General features: G+C 37.5%; 1 protein-coding gene across 1 annotated transcript in view; it reads left to right on the top strand.

The window, feature by feature from the left end:
* CPA6 (carboxypeptidase A6) overlaps window positions 1-24703 on the top strand; it is a 343928-nt gene that overhangs the window by 140509 nt on the left and 178716 nt on the right. Inside the window, exon 2 of the mRNA XM_021688439.1 lies at window positions 13057-13132. Within this exon, the coding sequence (XP_021544114.1) occupies window positions 13057-13132 (76 nt within the window). The remainder of the gene's footprint in view (window positions 1-13056; window positions 13133-24703) is intronic.

Raw genomic sequence — 24703 nt, 5'->3', positions numbered from 1 at the left:
GGTGGGTCTGTGGGACAAGGTGAGCTTAGGGTCCTCCTATTCTGCCATCTTTCCTGTACTCCCCTAGCTTGTGGTTTCAAATTCCCAGTGATGATTACATTTTTTCCTCTATCCACAACCAAGTCCATGACTGAGAAGTTTCCCCACTCTCCTTTCACAGGGCATTTTTCTAGTCATCTTTTCCTTGAGGTTGTTATCTTTAAGACTTTCTGTGACCATCTCTGATCTGAATTCCCACCTTGCTCAGACTCTGGGCCATCAGAGACTATTAAGATGCCCATCAGTCAGGGTAACCACTGGTCTCAGTATTAGCTTATGTGAGCATTTTTGCTCTCTCAGGCCTTCCCTTACTCTATTGCCACCCTGCCCATGCATGTTAAAAGATACACCACACACAAACATACATATTCCAGTATTACTAAGTGTTTTATCCTAGAAGGTGATTTCAGGATTTTTTTGCCCAAGAAATTATGCTGACAGATTCCCAGGTGAATATTACACTCAAATTTCAAAATCACTAGACTATATATGTCAATGGTTTTCAGTCCACTGGGACCCTAATCTTAGTTTCAAGGATCAGAGTTTTTCCATAAGGTTTTTCTGATCACTCTCTAATCCTTTTTTATATACATTTCCTATATAATGTATAAAATATTGATCATATGCTACCTTATAATAATATAAGGTATTGCTTGTGCCTTATGAACCCATCTTTGGAGTTCTTTCCTTATGCTTTGCAGCTCCTTTTTCCTCCCCACCAGAGACTTGCATGGAATAATGGCTACAAAAGTATCTGTTGGATGAATGCTTTGTTCTCCATTGTGGTAACAGTTTTCTCAGATTGAGTCCTATCTGAAATACTACAAAAAGTACTAAATTGAAGTATCATATAATGATTTGACACAATGCATAGCAAATTCTTGAGACACAGTGAAGGTAATATCTTACTGTAAAAAATTAATGGCAGTGTTGCATTTTATTGCTTTTTTCCTCTCTGACCTGTAGTAATGGGAGAACAAGAAATTCTCAAACCTTACCATGGAAGCCAATTTCAGAAATTTAAAAGATGATGCAGTTTACAGAAAGCCAATTTTAATTCAATTCAACAAATATTTATTGATCCTCCTCTATGTGTGGGATATCATGGTAGGTGTTCAGCCTCTTGAGAAAATGTTATAAAGTGAATATAACAGTAAGGCTTTTTGAAGGCTATGTGTTTTTCTTTTCTCTGCTGTTAACATACTGCAGCAACCAAAAAAGAAGAAGAAAGTCATCACTTCCATCTAATCCAAAAGAAATCTAAATCCTTATGTCCTAAGCAAACTGCCACAGGGAGCTTCTTCATGTTCTGAGTACTTTATATTGCAACTATAAACCATGACCAAAGAAGAGAAGAATCCATTTAGCTCTCTAAAGTATTCTCTGCCAAGTTATCTCTTATTTATTGCTTCTTAATGAAATTTTTTGTGTGCATTAAGACATAATCTTCAACAAAGAAAATGCAGCACTGAGACCCAAGCACTTTATAATATAGAATCTACATGTGAACATTAATTTCTCTAGGTGGGATTATCTATTGGATTTCTTTGTGCTCAGACATGCGATTTTTTTTTTTTAAGTGAACATCCTATTAACTCTTCCATGGGATACAAGCTTTCAGAAAATTCAGCAAATATTTTAAACTGTCCTATTTTTCTTGTGAATAGGAGATGAGTTTTAGCTACTGATTATTATCCTAGTTTTTCCCTTCTGAAAGCACACACAGAGTGGCCATCAAAATCAAAGGAGTATTTTAGAGAAAGGTATTCAGGGAGGAAAGAAAGAACACAGATGTGTTTTTCCACCTGTGAAGACTTTGATTTAACAGTAAATTTAGTTACTCCATAGTTTCCATATCTCATTCCTTAAAAATAACTAAGTAAAATTACCATTATTGTGCAGGGTGCTTTTGGTTACAAGTAGGACAGCTTGACTCAAACTGGCCTATACAATAAAATTTTTACATTACATAACAGGAGGTCCAGAGGTAGGACAGGTAGGACTAGCTTAATTGCTTGATTCAACAAGACCACTGAATACCCAGGTTCATTCTTCTCCCCACTCAACAGTCCACAGAATCTGCTTCACCCTACAGCTCATTCCCTTCCTAATTACAGGCTGCCAGTGGCAAGCACAGTTATTCATTTCCTTGTTTACATTTGACAGGAGAATGAATACCCCCCTACCCACCATGCAGTAATAATCCTGCCCTTAAATTTGGGCCAATTCATAATACATGTCAATCTCCACACTAACCAAGGTTGCTAGGGAGATATACAAGCTCTGATTGGCTGATCAAGACCCATTCCTGATGAAGGGATGGGGTGAATATCAGAGCAAACCCCTTCTGCTAGGGTCTTAAGAAGGGGAAAGTGGATTTGGAGGAGCAGCCAACAGCATCCACAACAGTCATCTAATCTTATACCTTCTGAAGAATAGCATTAGATCTCCTTTTCTGTATCTGGGTAAATTGTGCCTTTAAAAGTATTGAAACTGTGCAGCTTGTACCAATAGAGAGAATATCTATACAGAACTTACTCTGAAATTTTCCATTTTTATTTTATATAAAGTGTCCCGTTTGTCAATAGCTGTTGTAGAAAATACCATCTAATGTGTGTGATACGTAGATGCCAAAGAGCTGCCTGAGAAGAGAGGAAATAGTTCCAAATTAAGAAACTGATCAATGATTAGATTCAAATACCTATGGAAAGGTCAAGAAACAAAAACACCAGGAACAACAAAAAATGGTTAAATAGATCCATAATAAAATAATGTTTTATTGTTTCTAATGTTCACAATGAAACATACTTGGAGAAGTATCTGCTCTCAGCTAAGTTCTACCGAATGAGAAAATATTTTTTCTGTAGACATAATAGCAGAAGTTACTATGCATTGAGAGGCTATAACAAGTTAAGCATTTCCCAAACAATATCTCATTGGTACTATGACTATAAGCCCATCACTGTCAGAAACTGCTATATCCCTAGCACCTACTGCCATGCCTGGCATATAATGTAATTTTAACAAATGTGTCTGAATGAAATAATTCTCACAAAAATCCTATACAACAGTATATTGCTGTTTCCTCAATTTAAGGATTAGGAATCATTGACTCTAAATGTTTAAGCAATTTGGTCAAGTGATAGAGTACAGATTAAAATCCAGCCTTACTCTCTTTTTTCCCTACCTGAAGAGGAAATAGATGGGAGAAGGTAAATCCAGTGACTTGGAGATCAGATACTTTTTTTTTTTATTAAGTTTAAATATTCTTAGCACTAGTACATTTGTTAGGTTTTAAAAAAAGACATGCTCCAGATACATCAGATGATAGCAGTTTATTATAAGAAACACAAGGAAGAAATGGAGACTATTTCCAAACTGGCCCCTGGAGCCTGAAGGATCCTTTACAAAGGGCAGTGTGTCCAGTGCCTATGATCCCTGCTTGAGAACCTTGCCATTGTGGTAATTGAGCTATTACCTGTATCTAATGACGTTGCTCCTGATACTGCAAAATGATTTTTTTTTCCATTATTTCAAGTGTAAACTCCCAAAGATCTGACTAGATCAGCAGTCAGTCACTGTCCAGGGGAGTGAGCCCAACTGGGCAGAACTCACTTGTCATTCTACCTGACTGCCTTTAAGCTGGATGTCAAATTAGGTGTGGTTACATGGGAAGGAGTTACAAGATACCAGGCAAATGATACCTCAAAGTAAGACTGTGGACAAGTTGTGCATTCTTAAGCTATCCAGGATGTCTGCTACAAGTAGTTTCCTCTTAAAAGAATCTTACTCATTTTACTCAACATATTAGAGTCTAATAGAACATAGAAGACTGAGTTGTTATAGTCAGGAACCCTAAAGTATAAATATTGGATAAAGTGAAAATATACCAAAAATGCAAAAACTTCATAGGATCAAACATCTATATAGCCTTTACTCTGTGTGAGGTGTTATTCTAAGCACTTAACATGTGTACTCCTTTAATCCTCACAATAACCCATGAATTAAGTACCAGTAACCCCAATCTATAGATAGAGGGGCTGAGGCACAGAGAGGTGAAAAACATTGCCTGAAGTCCCGTAACTAGTGCCGGCAACTTCTCTCCAGAGTACGGACTTTTACCACCCTGTCATTTGTTTTAGTAGATAACTGAACTTTGTAGGAAGGCAGGGAAATTTCCAGATGCCAAACATTTGGAGGCAAAAAGCAAAAGCTAAAGTAGAAAGAAAAAGCTGATACCCTATGGTTCTGGGAGTCAGGATTATGGAAAGGGACTGTCAGGTCTGAGGCTGGGATTCCAATGCCTGTAACAGGAAGACATGGAGAGCTTACAAGCAAGTTTATAAAAAGAAAGGGAACTTTAAAAGTGTGGAGAAGAACTCCCTATAGCTGGAGAAATGGAGGGAGGTTTTAGTCTACTAGAGATTTGGGTGATGGGAGATCACTGAAAAGTAGATACCCCAGGTCTCTATCATGTATGGGTGTGGGCTCCTAATTTACACTCTGCATGATCTAGAAATTGCAGGTAAAACATAAACCTATTCCTAGACCCTCAAGACAAGCTTTGGACTACTCTATAGAGACCCTCTCACAGGACTCCCACAGAATAAACCAAAATGTATTGAGTTCCTGTTCATACAGAGTTTAGAGTTTAGTAGGAAATAAAGACACTAAACAAATTACAGTGAGTGCAATGAGTGTTTTGATAGGAAATGTATGCAGTGTTGGGAGAATTTAGAAACAAAGTGACTAAAGTCATTCAAATATCAAGGAATGGCTGAGGACACAGCCATCAAGCTGCCATCTTCAGTGTGTGTATTAGTTTGCTAGGGCTGTGATAACAAAGTACCACAGACTGGGTGATTTAAGCCACAGGAACTTATTTTCTCACAGTTCTGGTACTGGAAGTCTGAGAGCATGGTGTCAGCACAGTTAATTTCTTCTGAGGCCTTTCTTCTTAGCTTGCAGATGGCCACCTTCTCCCTGTGTCTTCATGGTGTTTTCCCTTTGTGCAGGTCTGTGCCCCAATTCCCTCCTTTTCTAAGGATACCAGTCAAACAGGATTAGGGCTCAACCCAATGACCTCAGTTTAACTTAATTACCTCTTTAAAGACCTTATCTCCAAATATAGTCACATTCAGAGATACTGGAGGTTAGGACTTCAACATATGAATTTTGAAGGAACCCAGTTCAGATATCCACTTAGACACAATGTACAACAAGAATTCTAGGTGATTTTAACAAAATGTGGAGCAAAAAAGAAAAACAGAGGAGGAGGATGAAAAAAAATAAGATCTTGTTCAAGGGGGGAAAATACAAAGACTTAATTCTAGACATGAAGTATTTTAAAGTAAGTTTGTAAATCTTATAAGAAATCACTAAAAAATAGACATAAGATGCATAGCTTGCACAGTACTAGATAAGAAAAATTGGCAGAGAATTAACTCCAAGAAAGAAGGAAAGGAGAAAAGGCAAGAACCCATGACAAATAAAAAATAAAATAAAAACCACATATGTATACATGTTCTAATACTAGATAATGTATGTGCCTTACATTTTTATACATATTAAATTTATATTATAAAAAAGAGGGGGGCGCCTGGGTGGCTCAGTTGGTTAAGCGACTGCCTTCGGCTCAGGTCATGATCCTGGAGTCCCGGGATCGAGTCCCGCATCGGGCTCCCTGCTCGGCAGGGAGCCTGCTTCTCCCTCTGGCCCTCCCCCCTCTCATGTGCTCTCTGTCTCTCTCATTCTCTCTGTCTCAAATAAATAAATAAAATCTTTAAAAAAAAATAAATAAATAAAAAATAAAAAAAAATAAAAAAGAGGGGCACCTGAGTGGCTCAGTTGGTTGAGCATCCGACTTTTGATTTTGGCTTGGGTCACAATCTCAGGATCATGAGACTGAGCCCCAAGTGGGGCTCTATGCTGAGGGTGGAGCTTGCTTGAGATTCTCTGTCTGCCACCTTCTGCACCCCCACCCTGCTTGTACTATCTCCAAAAAAAAAAATAAATAAAGAACAATTAATGTGAATAAGTAAAATTCTCTAGTCAAAAGTCAGAAAAATCTTACTAAATTTTTAAAAATTTAGTCTAGCATTATGTTTCCAAGAAACTCATCTGTAAAAAAAAAGAAAAGAAAAAGCATAAGAAAGACATAGGCAAAACTGTCCCAGCCAATCATTTGGCAAAAAAAGAATTTAAAGAGCATTAAATGAGCTATAGAAGGATTTTTATAGAGACATTTTAGGATAAAAGCTTTATTCCATCCAGAAGATACAGTAGTCGTGAACTTATATATACCTACATATCAAAATATGTGAATTAAGAGTTTTTAAATTAAACTGACAAATCCAAAATCACAGTAGGTATATTAAATAAAATTCTATCAAAAATTGTCAAATTTAATAGACAATAAGGATAGAAGATCTAAATAACATAATTAAACATATTTAAAAGGTATATGTAGAATTTAACATTCTTCAAAATAACTCTTTTGTTCTCTTTAGAGAAACTAAAAACCACAATTATCGCATTTACAATTGCATGAAAGAGAATAAAATGCCTATAAATCAAGTTAACCAAGGAGGTGAAAGATATATAATGAAAACTATAAGACATTAATGAAAGAATTTGAATAAGACACAAATAAGTGGAAAGGCATTCCATGTAAATGAATTGGAAGGTTTAATATTGTCAAAATGTCCATACTTCCCAAAGCAATCTACAGATTCAGTGCAATCCCTATCAAAACACCAATGGTATTTTTCACAGAAATAGAACAAAAAAATCCTAAAAACTGTATGAAATGAGACCTGAAAGAGCTAAAGTAATTTTGAGAAATAAGAACAAGGCTGGAGGCATCATATTCTCTGATTTCAAAGTATACCACAAAGCTATAGTAATCAAAACAGCATAGTATTGGCATAAAAACCACATACATCAATAGGACAAAATAGAGCATCCAGAAATAACCCTACACATATATGGTCAATCAATTATGACAAAGTAACCAAGAATATACAATGGGGAAAGCGCCGTCTCTTCAATAAATAGTGTTGGGAAAATTGGACAGCCACATGCAAAAGAATGAAACTGGATCACTGTCTTACATCATACATGAAAATTAACTCGAATTAAAGGTGTAAATATAAGACCTGAAAGCATAAGACTCCTGAAAGGAAACATAGTAAGGCTTTTGACATAGGTCTTGGTGATGATTTTTTGAATCTGATCCCAAAAGCAAAAATAAACAAAGGGGGGTTACATCAAATGGAGCTTCTGCATAGTAAAGAAAAGCATCAACAAAAGGAAAAGTCAACCTACCAAATGAGAGAAATATATTTGCAAACCACCTGTCCCATGAGTAGCTAGTATGCAAAACATATAAAGAATTCATACATTTAAATAGCCAAAAACTAACTAAAAAATGGGCAGAAAATCTAAATAGACATTTTTTCCAAAGAAGATATACAGATAGCCAACAAGCCCATGAAAAGGTGCTCAACATCATTAATAATCAGGGTAATGCAAATCAAAACCAAAATGAAATCTCACCCCCCTTCTGTTAGAATGACTATCATCAAAAATATAAGTGTTGGCAAGGATGTGGAAAAAAAGGAAGCCCTTATGCACTGTTGGTGGGGAGTATAAATTGATACAAGCACTATGGAAAACAGTATGGAGGTTCTTTTTAAAAAGTAGAGCTACGATATGATCCAACAATTCCACTTCTGGATGTTTATCAAGAGAAAAAGAAAACACTAATTCAAAAAGATATCTACACCCCATGTTTACTGCAGCATTATTTACAATAGCCAAGATACTGAAACAACCTAGGGACCATCAATGAATGAATGGATAAAGAAATTGTAATACACACACACACACACACACAATGGAGGATTATTAAGCCATAAAAAAAAATGAAATCTTGCCATTTGTGCCGTGAATGAACCCTGAGGGCATTGTATTAAGTGAAATAAGTCAGAGAAAGACAAATACTATGTGATCTCTCTTATATATGAAACCTAAAAAACCTTCGGGAACAGATTGGTGGCTGTCAGAGGCAAGGGATGGGGTCTGGGAGAAATGGGTGACTTTTTTTTAATTTAAATAAGTTGAGGAGCGCCTGGATGGCTAAGTCGGTTAAGTGTCTGCCTTTGGCTCAGGTCATGATCCCAGGGTCCAGGGATCGAGCCCCACATTGGGCTCCCTGCTCAGCGGGGAGCCTACTTCTCCCTCTCCCACTTAACCTGATTGTGTTCTCTCTCTTGCTGTCTCTGTCAAATAAATAAAAGCTTCAAAAAAAAAAATAAGTTGAATTACAAAAACCTGAAATCACCAACTTAGATCTGAATATCAATAAAAATATCCCCTATTAAAACTAGAGTAACAAAGTAGATCTAAAGAAAGAAGTACGTAATTCATAGAGATAGAAGTAGAAATTATATATATACACAAACATAACTTATCAATAAAAGCAATGATTTTTAAAAAACAATAAAATCTTTGGAAAGTCTGATTAAAGAATTTATATTTAAAACCACAAATAACATTAAGACATAGAAAGGGGACAAAGCTACAGATAAGTTATAAGACACTGCAGTTAAGTTTGTTATAATTTATATAAACAAATGAATGGTTTTCCAGGAAATGTAAATTACCAAAATTAACTCAAAAAGCCTGGAAGAAAACTGAATAGACCACAAAATAATTTAGAATCCCCAACTGCAAAAAAAAAAAAAAAAAGTTGGTCCCACCTTGAATAATTTCATGGGCGTATTCTACGAAATAATCAGGGACATAGTTTCTGTGTCAATTTGTCGAAGCATATTACAAGGGTGGGAAATTTCCAGTTTCATGAGGATAGCTTAATGCGGATACCAACATCAAACAGGGGTGATTCAAAAAGAACATTTTTTTTTGGTTTATAAAAAGTTTATTTTTTAAAATGTCTCCCTTTTGAAGTTTATAGGCATAAACTTCAAAATAAGACATTGGCAAATAGAATCCAGCCATTTATTTAAAAAAGTGTTTCAAAAGTAACATGTTAAGCAAAAAATAAAAGCAAATTAGTATTAGAAAATGCTATGAAACCATCCTGTGTGTAAATGCAAAGGAGTCAGGAATGGGTCACAAAAAATTAACAATGGCCACTAAGGGACAATGGGAGGTTTGGTGTGAAAGAGAACTGGAAGGGGAACTTTATTTTGTATCTGTGGTACTATTTTCATTTTTATAAGCATAGGTTTATAAACTGGTTCTCTAACTTATAAAGAAATTTAGAGTTTAATAATAGAATCAATTGTGAAAGTTCATGCCAAGACCCAGAAGGAAAAATCTGGAGCTTCAGATCTGTGTCTTTCCAAAGGAGTCTGAGGACTCTCCAGTTACCCATAAAACACATTCTTCCGTAGGTGTTGCCGTCGAGGCATAGCAATAAATATAGTAGGCATCAGCTTTGAGCAGCATGGTCTTAGAACTTTAAAACGGGAAGGCAACGGAATTAGTTTATTGCTCACTCCTTTGATGAGGAAACTGAAGCCCAGACAGATTGTAAAAGGTTAGAGAAGGTGCTCTCTTGCCAAATACTCTTCTCTGGGTGCATATGTTCTCATTATGCATTTAATAATACTTTTTAAATTGATTAAATGTGTTTAAAAGGGTCTTTCATGTGGTTGCTACTGTACGTTAGGATCAGTAATCAACTTGCAACTTGGTGCTAGCATGATAGCAACATAACCTTATTTGTCCTGTAAGGCAAGCGGACAAAATATATCATGAGTGAATACATAATTACTGGGCAATTAGTTATCTGGAATATTCTGCATCTATATACCATTTTTAAACTGTCATTTAAAATGCCTATGTTCTCTATGAAAACTTTACATAGGTTCCCATAGAAATATCTGATTTACAAACACATACACATGTGAGCAGTGGTTGCCCAGTCAGCTCCCTAACCTCAACGCCTATGCAGATCTTTTTTTATTATTATTATGTCATGTTAATCACCATACATTACATCACTAGTTTTTGATGTAGTGTTCCATGATTCACTGTTTGCGTATAACACCCAGTGCTCCATGCAGTACATGCCCTCTTTAATACCCATCACCAGCTAACCCATCCTCCCACCCCTCTCCCCTCTAGAACCCTCAGTTTGTTTCTCAGAGTGCATAGTCTCTCATGGTTTGTCTCCCCCTCCGATTTCCCCCTATTGCAGATCTTTGATTCTCTCAACTTAATCACAAAGGGTAGCCAAGGGGTCTTAAATTGATGTTGCCACCAAGCGGTTGAAAAAAGCCATCAGTTATAAGGAAAGCCTTTCCACTCACCTTTGATAGTTGTACATAGCTAGTTTTTCTCTGAATTCCAGGAGCTACTGTACTTCCTGAAACCTTCCTGTGTGTATTACTGAATTATTGTTCGCCACTTCAAAAAAAGACTAGCTCTCAGATCTAGGGAGAGTGAGCTTTATGTTTGATGGAACAAATGGGGCCTTTGGGAAGCATTTGGTTTTGCATGCTGAATAGATTACTCTTGTTGGTTTTGGTTACTGGTTAGTCTAAGAAAATTTATGGGTTTACAAAATATAACATTACGTGGGTCTTCCTAAATAACTTTCCTTCTTCTCTGCTCTCTGATAAGTAATCAAACAGTAATAAACACATTTCTCAAGTCACACCTGAGAATTTCTACAAGTTGTGATGAAGTGAACTTCGTGTGATAAAAGTGACAAACCTGGGTTTGAGCAATCACTTTCAGAGGTAAAAATCCTAGGCATGGTCACCTTTATCCTATACTCACAGAAGAGGAATCAATTGCCAGGTTGAATTATCCATCACTTAAAAAAAAAAAATCTTCTATGGCTGTAAAACAGCTACAGATTGCTTCCTTTGCACTCTTGAGGAGCTGATAGGGCCCCAGATGGAGGTGTTTTTCAGCAAGCTGTCAAGTGATCCATCCCTCAAAAACAACCACATCACCCAGCGGAGTTGCCTTTCTCTGCCAAGAATTATATTGGGTCAGGTGGGAGAGGCCAGGATATGATGAATCCAGGAAAAATAAAGGACAGAGAATTGTGTACCAGAAATGAAAAAGAGAAATTAAATTCTAAAGGTCATATTTGGAGTTGTTTCACAATGACTTGATGACTTTTTTCTTTGCCACTACTAAGAAAGTAGATTCTTTCTGGAAAAACAGACTTCATGGCATTGATACTGAGGGGTGCTTTTGTGTGATTCTGAGGAAACTAAAGTGACATATTACGAGAGTAGTGCCTGAGACATACTAAATTATCTAAAAACCAAGGTCCTTTTAATGCATAGGCCAAAAGAAGATATAACAGGATCATTTGAAATAACAAAGCTAAAGTGATTGGAAATGAACACACAGCCCTAACGAATAACTCTCCAACAAATCTGGAAGTCTCCCTTGGGGTTCAGTGACTTTCATATTAATCTTACCTAGCCTTGGACACTGCTATTCACCAAGTAGTAAAACCATGGGAAAGTATGCATAGTCCATTCTTACTCCAGTATACCTTTGAGGTTGAAGAGATAAGTTGTGGGTGAACTGCTAGAGTTTTTGTTATGTGCTGTGTGCGTGCATGTGTGCGTGTGTGTGTGTCTAGTATTAATCTACTTTATCTTCAGTCATTGTAAAATGTTGTAGAGGGTTATGAAAAATATTCCTGTTGTACTCTATTTAGTACAGGGAACTCTTACATTTCCTCTAGAAACCAATTATTCTCCTACATCAAAAACTAATGATGTAATGTATGGTGATTAACATAACATAATAAAATTTAAAAAAAAACAATTATTCTCAATAATATCCTTTATACCAATCCATTAATAAATACTTAATAACTACGCGCTATACAAAGCACATTGAACCATTTGTGATTATTATATACTAGAGTTGTGCTTTCCAACCTGTCCCCGTCATGACATAACTAAAAATAATAACAGCTGTCTGACAAACCTTGGGGGGAGGTCACCACTATAGAGAACTCTCTGGCAGATAGCATGACTCATCCAGTCATCTTAAACAATTCAAGATCTTTACTGAAAGAAACTTCTAGAGTGTTCAAATATAATTTCAGCTGTGGTACAATTTTATTGGCAGTAAAAATTTTTTAATTTTTATCACTTAAAAATTTTTATAGCCATTGATATCTTGTGGCACACTTGAAACAGTTGGTGGCCCTCCAATTTGGCCCCATATGCACTTGGGAAGCTCTGTACTACAGAAATAAGATGGCCCATAGAGATGAGCTTATCTTTACTGTTCTCAGTGTAGGAAAAATCCAAACCAGAAATTTTCCATAGTGTATATGCTCTCTTATTGAAAGTCACATTCCTTTTCAGCATTAAGTTTTTAAAAAGAATATTTTTACTTCTGTCATCAGAAATTTCTTATTTGGTATCTGCTCTGAGCTATTCGTGAAAGTCCTTGTCCCGTGTTTCTAACACCCAGTGCTCCATGCAGTACATGCCCTCTTTGTAACCATTGTTTGAAACCATTGTTTCTGTGTTTTTGGCCTTTCTCTGCTTAAGTGTGAATATGTAATCTTTAAAAGCTGATGGAAAAACACCCAATAGTCTTTTTTTTAAATTTATTTTAAAGATTTTATTTATTTGACAGAGACACAGTGAGAGAGGGAACACAAGCAGGGGGAGTGGGAGAGGGAGAAGCAGGCTTCCCGCAGAGCAGGGAGCCCAATGCAGGGCTCAATCCCAACACCCTGAAATCATGACCTGAGCCAAATGCAGACGCTTAACTACTGAGCCACCCAGGAGCCCCACATTGGTCTTTTTTCCCCTGCCTTAAGACTATTGGTTTTTCCGGGGCTCCTGGGTGGCTAGGTATTGCTGGTATTGGTCCAGTCCAGAGTTTGCTGTTTTTCTTCCTAATTGCAAAGTTAGTTTTTTAAAAGGTAAGCAGATAGAGCTAGCTAAACCCTTAGTTTTGAAAGGTAAATAACACCATTTCTTTCCTTTCTTATAGTGATAAGGTGATTCGACTTATTCCCAATACAGAAGAAGAAGCAAATGCACTGAAGAAAATATACCACCAACTTAAGGTAAGAGAGCTTCCACCACTTATCCCTTACACCTATAATGTGTTTACAGGGCTTTGCTGATGGGAGTTGAATAAGTGGAATTAATTAGCCAAGGGGAAAAAACATGCTAAGAGATAACTTGAAAGAGCTTTTAAAGGATAAGTTAGGTTATTCAAAATATGATGTATCTTACCCATTATCTATTCATGAGTTCATTTATTTTCCATCTCCCTTGGTAAGGGAGATGAGAGAGCTTCATGAGAGAGTAAGCTTCATGAGAGAGCTTTTGTCTACTTTTCTCATTGCTGTGATGTCAGTGTCAGGAATATGCTATAAGTTCAGTAAATGTTTTTTGTTGTTTTTAATGAATGAGTGAATTTTGTTTATAATTTTCCAGAGCTTCACTTTTCCTTCTTAAAATTTTCCTGCTGATCATCTATACTTCCATTCTAATTAAATTCAAGCAGAAGAGAATTGAGGAAAATAAAAGAAATTCAAGTTAATTAGTTTTGGTATGTTTCAGTGGATCTGATAAGAAAATTCTATTGGCAAAGGTTGAAGGGCTCTGATTATTCAATCTTCGGTGAATTTTGTGGATTTTAGAGATAGAGAATTTCCCATCTCCCTAATACTGAATATAATTGAGTGTTAGCTTTAGCTAGAAAGTTATGATGAGAAGTGGGGTGATGGGCTCTTTTCTAGGCCTACGGAGAACAGAGGTAAGGCCATAAAATATGGGGTGGTTTAGCTTCTTTTTGATGGTTGGCAAAACAGATTACCAAGAAGGCCTCCTTAATCTCCAAAATGGGATAGAAAAACATGTGTCCTAAATGCTTGGAGGACAGTCCTACCTGGAGAAGATGTTAGGGGGATAAGAGAAGAGAGACAGACTCAGTGGCTTCTGGAGATAATTACAAATATCTAATTTTTGGTCTTTTATTTTTGGCTTGATTTTTGTCTTTGACATCTTTCCTTGAAATATTGAATGTACTTACAAATGAAGTATTGAACTTGGAGTTTATTCATTTACTTTCTTTTTCCTCATTCCCAGCTTTTACACATGCACTGTCCAATTTAAGCTTGGGTCTCATTACAAGGACTCAAAGTGAAAATGCAGGAGCTCACCCCAAATTGTGATTGTATCCTGTACCAGAGAGACTGCTTACCAGACATTTCCTAAACCTCTTTTCCTTCTCGAAGGAATCTCTGCTTCGGGATACCAACATGAACTTTCCTATGATAATTAACCTCCTTATAGTCTTTTCAGCAGCAATATCTGAACACTATCTAAACAGCCCATCAGGGACTCAACATTTGCAAAGAAGCAAAGCAGTTTTCAAGTAGAAGCTCCCATCTCCATTAAAATTGTTTTTTAGAGACACCATTGGAAAAAACAAAATGGCTACTTTACACCATGGAGTCCAGTATTTCAGGAAACAAATATGCTTAACCAAGTATTGGGGAAAAAATACTTGTGAAAGAATCCACCCCCCAGACACACACACCATTTGTAAATACATTTACATGGTAGGTCTTACAAAGTTATAAAAATAAAATAGCATAGTTCTATATGTGATAAGCACTCGTCATTATCAAAAGTACTAAAATTTCATTAGTGAGGACTGGGAGGGTTACTTAAAAACTCTTCTAAATCGTATATGGAACAAAACGATGTTGAGCATAGAAAGGACTGTGGACACTGATGAGAACACATTATATTGTGCTCTTTTCTGTACACACTTCTGTATACACTTAAAAAAAAAATCCTGCATATTTTCATTTAGTCCTTGAGGAAAGGTAGTAATCTGGGGGAGGAAATGGTTTGGATGTGAAGGAGCTTAGAGGATAACTAAGAGAAGGGAGGGAAAGGGGGCTGGTGAGGAAGAGGGGAGCAGAGTGAAGGGAAGCAAGGGAGTTAATATCAGAATGTTGACGATGCTCTAGTGGTTCCACACCAGAGAGAATTACATCCAGCCCCTCTGAGTCACTCTGCACCAGTCGTAGTCTGAGTGCTTCCTATAAATTGTCTCCTTTTAACAACTCTATGAGGTGGGTACAGTTATTGCTATTTTACAGTGGAAGAAATTAGGAGAAGCAGAGGTTAAGTAACTTGCCCTAGGTCACAGTGTGGCATTGGAGCACACATCCAGACAGCTCCAAATCCTCTAGAAGCCACGTGAGGCCTGCCTCCTGCCTCTAGTCTGTTTACTCTGATCATTTTCCCAATGGAGAGGAATAGGGCCAAGTTTGCTGGGCAGTGGAGCCTAGACTCAATGTGTACATTGTCATGTTCTCATTTACTTTATTCCTTGAGTCACAAATACCACCCCCAGGTTCAGAGATTTGCAAGACTCACAATTCAGCCAATTATCCTACTCACAGCTATGATTTATTATAGCAAGCAGATACAAAGCAAAACCAGCAACGAGAAAAAGCACATAGCATGAAGTCCAGGAGAAACCAGGCACAGGCTTCCAAGTATTTCCCTGTGAAATTACACAGGATGTTCTAAATTCCCCCAACAAGGAGTTGTGATAACATACGTAAAATATTGTCTACCAGAGAAGCTCATTATACACTGAATGCCCAGGGTTTTTATTGGAGCCTAGTCATGTAGGCCCCCTCTGCCAAGTACATACCAAAATTCCAGATTCTTCAAGGGAAAGCAGGTGTTTAGCATGAACTATATTGTTTGCACAGTTTAGGTATACAGTGAACCACTCTTCTCAGTTAGATTTCAGGAGGGATCCTACCGCCCTAAGTTTCCAGATGCTAGCTAATGGCCACACTTGCAAGTAGGCCTTTCTAAGAACAGGAGTTTCAGGTGTGCTGTGCTAATTTTCCTGCACATTTCTTCATTTCTTTTTACCAAAGACAGAGTTTTATTGGGTTGAAATTTGAAGCACTGAGCTTAAATACATTTCTGTCTAAAAGCATCATGTTAACTGGATGTCATTTTAAATTCAAATGATTTCATCGAGTGATCCACTTGTACCACTGAAAGCAGGAATTCTGGCCAGGCAGAGAAAGCAGGCTACAGAGAAGTAAGATGACTGTCTGTCATCTAATGCCCTGTGGAGCTGATGGGATAGAATTGGCACTGTTGTTAACAGCTCCTTTGCACACCTCATGCACTGCCTCCAAGGGGAAGGGAGCTTTTAGTTGCTTCCTTTCCCTCATGCACAGTGTGGTAGGCAGAATTCTAAGATGGCGCCAAAATTTCTGCCCCCTGGTGTATTCACCCTGCATAATCTCCCCTCTGAGTCTGGCCAGGGCCTGTGAATATGATGAGATAGTCATTTCCTTGATAGATTACATTATGTGGCAGAAGGGAGATGACCTGGGGTGGGCCTCACCTGATCAGATGAGCCATTTAAAGGCAGAGTGATTCTGGGGTGCCTGGGTGGCTCAGTCAGTCAAGTGTCTGACTGTTGATTTTGGCTCAGGTCATGATCTCAGGCTCATGCGATTTAGCCCTGCATTGGGCTCCATGCTCAGCAGGGAGTGTGCTTGGGATTCTCTCCCTCTGCTCATTCTCTCTCTCTCTGAAATAAATAAATCTTTAAAAAAAAAAAAAAGCAAAGTATTTCCTCCAGCTGTTGGAGAAAGAAGTCAAAGAAGTGCTCCTCCTCCTGGTCTCAAAGAAGAATCAAACTGTCATGTTGCGAGCTGTCCATAGGAGCCATGTGATAAGAAATGCTGCTGGCCTTGAGGAGGTGAGAGCCACCCCCAGCTGATAAGCAGCAAGGATATGGGGATGTCAGTCCCACAACTACAAGGAATTGAATTCTGCCACAACCATCTGAGCTTGGAAGATGACCCTGGGGTCCAAATGAAATCACAGCCCAGCTGGTATCTTGCTTTTAGCCCAGTGAGACCCTGAAGAGAAAATCCAGGCAACTGTATCTGGACTTGTGATCTACCGAACTATGAGATGGTAAATGGCTGCTCAGTTTATGGTAATTTTCTCTGCAGCAATAGAAAAGCAACAGAAATACAACAGAAATAGAAAAGCAATAGGAAAAGGAAAACCATTCACATGGTAAGGTAACAACCCTACATGCTGGCCTTTTGATGGCTCTTAGTTTAATAGCATATATGGATGCTTTAAGTTAATTTTTCTGACTTCATTGGCTATAACTAAACATCTTTGGAAAAGTGAAAAGTGAATGGGATTCATGCCTAGGCTATAAATTCACACTGTATTATCTGAAACATGAACAAATGCAAAATGTCTGTGCAATGTTGAGTGAAATCTGAGAAGGTACGGTCCCAGCATAGCTAATTAGACCTAGAACCACTGTTACAAAGCTGGTTACTTTGCTAATTAAATTTTATGGTTTTGCTGAAGAATTAAAACAAGAAAGTTAAACAGAAAACCATGCCTCCAGAGAAATGGATTGAGAAAGCGCCAACCAATTAAATTGTTAATTAAGAGCACAGCCATGATTTAAATAAAGTTATGATGGAAGGGAGACAGTTTGCAGGTGAGTAAAATTAGGGTCTGAACACCACGTTCGGCCTACATTTCTTCACAAATTCTTTGTGCTCTGAAGTAATAGAGATGCTTTATGTAAGATGACAAAATTTCTATGTAGAATTTACAGATTCTGTTAAAAGAAAAGTTAATGTTGCTTCTGTTTCCAGTTTTCTCATTCAGAGAGCTTTCAGATTAAAAACTGTCCTGTATCCAAAAGTCTGACATTTTTTTCAAACTAAAACATACCCTCAAAAATTAGTTGGTTTGTCAGGTACCACTGAGTGGGATGTCAAGAACTGTAAAATTCCGTGGGGAAAAACTGCATCATCCCTTCTCCTTCGCTTGTATGTGAAATTCCCACTGCCTTTCCCTGGTGTGACTCTCCTTCCTCAGCACCGGGCTGAAGTTGACTGTTCTCTAATCTTTCTTGGTACTCTCCCAGGTCATACACTTGGATCTACAGGAACTTTGGAATGCTTGTGGTCCCTGCACCTTTAAAAGGTCTAACATCCACCTGGACATTTTATTGATTGGGAAACTTGTGAGGAAGAAGATAGAATGTGTGCTAGAATTCACGCTATTGGAATCATTTGTTCCCATTTTCATTAGGAACTGATAGTGCCATTATAGGCATCTCTCTTAATCATGGCTATGGTAGGCAGAATTCTAAGATGTCCTCAAGATTCTTGGCCCTGGTATATACACACCTTCTCCCAGGTATCCCACCAAACGCTAATCTAGGTACTGCTGTAAAAGGATTTTGCAGATGTAATTAGGGCCCCAAATCATTTGACATTTTAACAGGGAGATTATCCAGGTGGGCCTGACCTAATCATGGAGAAATAATGTTTTCTCTAGCTGGTTGCAAAAGAGGAAATCAGAGAAATGCACTTGCACTCCTGCTGGCCTGGAGGAAATCAAACATCCATGCTAAGAACTGCTATGTAGTAAGAAATTGCAGGGACTCCAGTTGACTAGAGGGAAAGCAGGGACAGACCTCAGTCTATAGTCACAAGGAAACAAATTTCACCAGCACTGGCGAGAATGTAAAAAGATCCTGAGTCCCAGATGAGACCACAACCTGAGCTGACACCTTGATTTCAGCCCTTGGCACCCTGAACAAAAAACCAAACCACTCCCAGTGAAATGGTGAAATAATAAAACAGAGCTGCTAAATTTGTTGTAATTAAGCAGTGAAATCTAACATGATGGCCTTAAACAGCCAGTGACTTGGTGACCTACCTGAACACAGAGGAGCACTATAAATGATATTGAAAGATAAAAGTGAAGAAGAAACCAAAATTTAAATCTGTCAATATGTTTGGGGTAGGAAATAGCATTTCCATCTTTTTTGTTAAAGGCTTTGTAAAGTAATAAAGCAACATTACTTTTGCTTTCTCTGGCATGATTTTTGAAAGAGAGAAAACATTTCTCATAATCCAGGCAGATGTCCAAATGCAGTTATGGATTAAATTTCAGGAACATAAATTTCAGATGTGGCATATAGTTTTCTCTGTGTGGCTATTGGTAGTCAACTCAATAACAAAACATTGAGAAACAATACAATATGTGGAAAAAAGCAGGAATACATTAAAAACATTCTTTCAAAGGTAAAAAAAAAAAACCCTATGGCATTATTATGATGATTACCTTAGTGAGCTTTATTTACTCAACTAGGTAGACAACATAACCTTGGGCCAATGCCATAGTATTTTTAAGTTGACTATGTTTCCTTTGTTTGTAAGACTTTCCAGTTTCAGTGTTTAACCTAGTTTGAGACTAGCTTTTGAACTTTAGTCACTCTTTTTTTTTTAAAGGATTTTATTTATTTATTTGACATAGAGAGACAGTGAGAGAGGGAACACAAGCAGGGGAAGTGGGAGAGGGAGAAGCAGGCTTCCCGCTGAGCAGGGAGGCCGATGCGGGGCTCTATCCCAGGACCCTGGGACCATGACCTGAGCCGATGGCAGACACTTAACGACTGAGCCACCCAGGTGCCCCTAAAGTAGTCACTCTTGATGGATGATACTAACTGCCATAACTAAAGTTCGTATAACTGGACAGTTTAAGAAGTCAGGTCCAGCACAGTCTCCCATAGAAGGTGATCTCAGCCAGGATCGTTCATGCATCTGCCATCACCTGTCATTGCCTCACTCATTTCTAGTGTTAGCAGGCTGTGAACTGGGATGACAATTGGACCATGTGTCTCTCATCATCTAGCTGGTTAGCCTGGGTTTGTTGACTCAGAGGTCACAGGGATCCAAGACTAGGAGAGCAAACTGACAAAGCTCCTGGAACCAAAGCTTGGAACTCCAGTTATACTTCTGCCACATTCTACCAGCCAAAGGAAGTCACAGGGCCAGCCCAGATTCAAGGGATGGAAAAACAGACTCTAATTCTTGATGAGATGATTGCAAGTTGTGAAAACATGAGAAAAACCTGGGGTCATTTTTCTAATCCACCCCATCCTCCACCCACATATCCATTCTAGTCTGTTGCCAGATCCAGGGTGGAAGATGGCAGCCACTCACTTCTCCTCTGCTGTCTCACTGCCACAGTTCTGGCCCTGATCTTCTTCTATTTGAATCACACCAGTTTCCCCAATTGCTTTTCTGTCCCCTCACATATGACTCCTATTTATTTGCCATACTGTAGCCAAGGTGATCTTTCTGAAATAAAAAATTGACCATGTTACATCTTTGCTTAAAACCTTTTAAGGGTCCCCATTGTCAGCAATAATAATTCCCAGCCCAGATTGCTCATCAAATCACCTAGGAAGATTATAATTGGCCCCACTGCCGGAGATTGACTAGATCACTCAGGTGAAGCTTGGTTTTTAGTATTTATTTTTGCTGTGCCTCCAGTCTCTAATCTGTAAAGAGAAATCCAGAAAGAGTTGATCATCCAGTAAATTGTCAATCCAGTAAGAGATACACAATATGTAAACAAATAGCTGCAGAATAGAGAACCCCCAAAAGCATACTACTTATCATTCCTCTTTGGATAGGATCAGTTTCTGACTCCTCTTTGTTTCCCTGGCGCCTGGCAGTAGTAGGCACTCGACAAATCTTGAATGAATGAACAAATGAAATTAATTCATCCATCTACTTACCTTAAAGTATCAAAACAACTCTAACTTGGATTCTAATCAAAAGCATACATAGGGCTGAATAAATATTCGAAAGATCAAAACAATGAAGATATAAGTAGAAAGAATTACTGTAGAGCAGTGGGTTTAAGGGTTCAAGGAATAGCAAGGGTGTGAGTTAGGGGAAAATTATCTCTTCAGTTACTAAAGTTTTATGGAGGAAGTAGGATTTCTGTAAGAGCCTGATAAGTTTCTTGAGAGAACCATCTCTGAGATACACAATCTTGTGTTAGAGCCTCAAGTAACTTTTAGATTTTGCCTTGGTGTGTTGACTAATTCAATGAATACAATAATGCTAATTACCAGAAATATTTTAACTTGAAAATCAGAGTTCAGGTGCTCTGCTTAGGAGTCATTTTGTTTTTTTTTTACATAATCAGAAATGTCTATCTCTTTAAGCCTCTGATATACTTGATTAACAAATCAATTCCTTTCTTTTAACCTAGAAACAGCTATTAGGGATGCCTATATGGCAATTTGCTGTGCCCTAAAAAAAATTCAGAGCAGCTTTTGCATATTCATCAACCACAATCACAAAAACTTTGCTTGATTAAAGAAGTTTCCTGTTTTCTACCATTTTGTTTTTCTAGCTGTATAAAAGTAAAGTGATTAAAATTCCCATGGTCCCACAAATATATTTCTTAAATCTTTTCCTGATAATTGCATTTGCTTTGAGGCTATCTGATCATGAGTGTTCTATTCTTTCACATTTCAGTTACATTTTGAAAATGGACTATGATCTAAGAATCAGTATCCTGTTTTTGAGAAAAGAGAAGGTACAGAGCATGGAACATAATCTAGCAGGGGAAAAAACATGGACCCAATATAGGGATTGGTGATCTTTGATAGGTGGACAAATTCACTGGATGCCAGCAGGCTAGAGCTGTCTAGAGGAAACTGCTCATTATTCTTGATTAATAATATGTTTTAACCAACTAAGCATGTTTTATCTTAGTATATTTAAATAATTGACAGCAAGCCTTAAAAATTTTTTCTAATATGAAAATTTGAATAATGGAGATGATGCTAAGAGATTGGAGAACTTTTGCAATGAGTACAAAATTTCTATTTTAACAAATCTAAGGTTGACTCTATATATCACAGATCCTATTTATCATATGTATTTTTTTAAACACTGGGGAAAACACTTTACAGATTATAAAGAAAACACAGTGATTTTAGAATAACAAAATCTCTTGGGTTGCCTAATTTCTTTCAGGAGTGTAAGAGCTCTTACTGGTCAAGAGATCTATTGATCAAGGTTGGTCAAGATAAATGATATATACTGAATGTTGAGCTTCACAAAACTCAGGATATTGGCTAGAATAATTTATTCCTTAATAAATTGTACAAATAAGGTATGTATCATACAATCACAAATGGATTTAATCTCAAATGAGGAATAGAAGAGACATGAGCAATAAAAGTTAATTCTCTCACCAGTAATATTTAGCATCTTTTTCTTCATCAAACCTATGAATAAGGGTCTCTAGAGAATGTCCATTAAGCCAGAAAACGGCATCAATGGATGAGAAGGGAACACTTATTTGAGAGGGTTGTAATCAGAATTCTAGGTAATTTCAATAAAACAGAAGGTTCAGAAACACAGAAATTAAAGTTATCTTAAGGACAAATGCAGAATAATGCTTGCCAATTTTTAGACTATTAGTCACACAGAAAGGAAACATCAAAGATTATAGGGAAATGTGATCTTACCATGAATAAACAGTGCAAAATTGCACATCTCTAAACTGGTGTACCTATTAGGATGTAAGTACTCTGAGCTTTCAGAGATTCCTGCAGTGACCTTTCTATGGTAGACTGTTATACAACAAAATTGCATTGTCTCTTCCTGGGCACTATATGTCCAACCTCCCCTTCAGTTAAGTATGTCCATACAACTGGGCATATCCATTGAAATATACACAAAAGTGATGTGGGCCCTTTCTGGGCCAAGACTCTATAAAAGGAAATTTTCCCTCCAAACCGTTCTCTTCTCCCTGAATGACAGTAATAATAAGGCCCAAGAGGATGGAGCCATGACATGGAGAATTTCTGGATCCCTGAATCACCACACAGAGAAAAAGCTGTCCACCCTAAAATATCCACCTTCGTTATATGACCAATGAACAAATTTCTCTTGTATTTAAGTCATGATATTGTACTTGAGCATTGTAGGGGAGAAAAAATAATTTTCTCTCTACCCTTCTGAGTTCTTAGCTGAGACCCTCTGTAATTAAAAAAAAAAATTAACAACAACAAAAAAACAAATAGAAGTTTATTAACATGTATACTTGATTTACTCTCCCCTAAGAGGCCCCTAAAGAGGCCCTAAGATTCACTCTTCCCTTTCTCTATTAAGATGTCATTTAAGTCTGAATTGTAAGCTACCCTGAGGTTACTCTCTTTTTCCTGGGTATCTCCTATGAATGGGCCTTTCAAAGAATAGGTGGGAGGTATGATAGTTTGTGACAGGGTTTATCTGTGTGTGGTACCACCTTCTAGTCTCTCCTGTGATACTTCCCTTGTTGATGAAACTCCTGGTGAGAGGATTTATGACTGATAAGGGGAGTAAAGAAAAAATCACTCTCTTCATTTGCTATTTTAAAGTGCCTACAGCTCAAAATAATCAATATACCAAAGCAGCATCCTTTGAGGTGGCATGTTCTAAATTCCTACAGTCATATTTTGGGGTGGCATATTCTGCTACCTTTCAGCATCATCACAACTAATACTGAAGATAGTGTATTAGAGTGCTATCTTAACAAAAACAAAAAATATGGCATTAGCTTAGCAGTTGGGAAGTAGGTGGAAGGAACATAAATATCACAATATGGAAAGAAAAGGCCAGTATTATGCAATAACAAAACATTTGTAACATTTAGTAAAACTATCAGCTGTACTTGGAAGACAAAGAAAATGCCTATTTATCCTATAGCTGAGGAAAGTAATTGCAAATACCCAGAATATTAGCATGGGTTGGTTCTTCCCATTGTTTATAGAAAGATATTACAAGAAAGAGCTAAGTTCAGGCAAGAAGTGACCAGTTTATAAACAGAAGTAAAAAGAAATTGGGAGTACCAAAGGGCAGGAAAAAACTCAAACCACTTCTAGATCCTAAACACAAGAAATTAAGACCAAAAAAAGTTTTGAAGAAAAGTCCATTAAGATTTCTCAGGTTTGCAAGGTAACTTAGATTTAGGGAGTTACTTCTCTACTTGTCCACTCCATCCTCATCCCTAAATCACCACATGTCAGAAAGCCACCCACCAGCAAGGAACAGCTGTCTTAGAAATAAGAAAAAACTATTGAGTTTGAGCCAGGCCACACTCTGTGTTTATTTGTTGCCAAAGCTGGTGTTACTTTAACAGAACTAATACTGCTAATATTGAATCATCTCTGGGACTCCTAACCATAAGTTCTATGGGCCCATTGAATATCACAGTCTAAAAAAGCTAGCATAGCTTGAGAACTTACAAACATGTTCATTCTCTCAACAGATCTTAATTCAATGCTATCTGTTGGGCATTGTGTGAATCACACTCTGGGCTGTGGGGATACACTAGTGAAGAGAAACAGGACCTTCAGACCAAGGAGTTCAGAGATACTCATTAAGTCATTGGGGGGAGGGGAGAGAAACTCTACAGACTTATTCCAAATTTATCACTTACACATATTTATATAACCAAACTTGCTTGTCCACTATTACCCAAATATGTCCCATATGTCTCAGTCTCTAAGCCTTGTTTATATAGATGTAAAATGTATTCCAAAGTGTATATTAAGTGACTACCATGTGGTAGGCATTGTTCTGGATGCTGAGGACTACAGCAATAAATAAAACTCAGTAATCCCTGTCCTCATGAAACTTATATTCTAATGAAGGGAGATGGGCAAAAAAAAAAAAAAAGGTAAAAAATACAGCCTATCAAATGGTCAAAGTTGTAGAAGAAAAGTAGGGAAT

The sequence above is a fragment of the Neomonachus schauinslandi genome, chromosome 4 (genome assembly GCF_002201575.2).
Source record: "Neomonachus schauinslandi chromosome 4, ASM220157v2, whole genome shotgun sequence".
NCBI classification, from domain to species: domain Eukaryota; kingdom Metazoa; phylum Chordata; class Mammalia; order Carnivora; family Phocidae; genus Neomonachus; species Neomonachus schauinslandi.
This window is presented reverse-complemented; position numbering and strand designations above follow the sequence as displayed.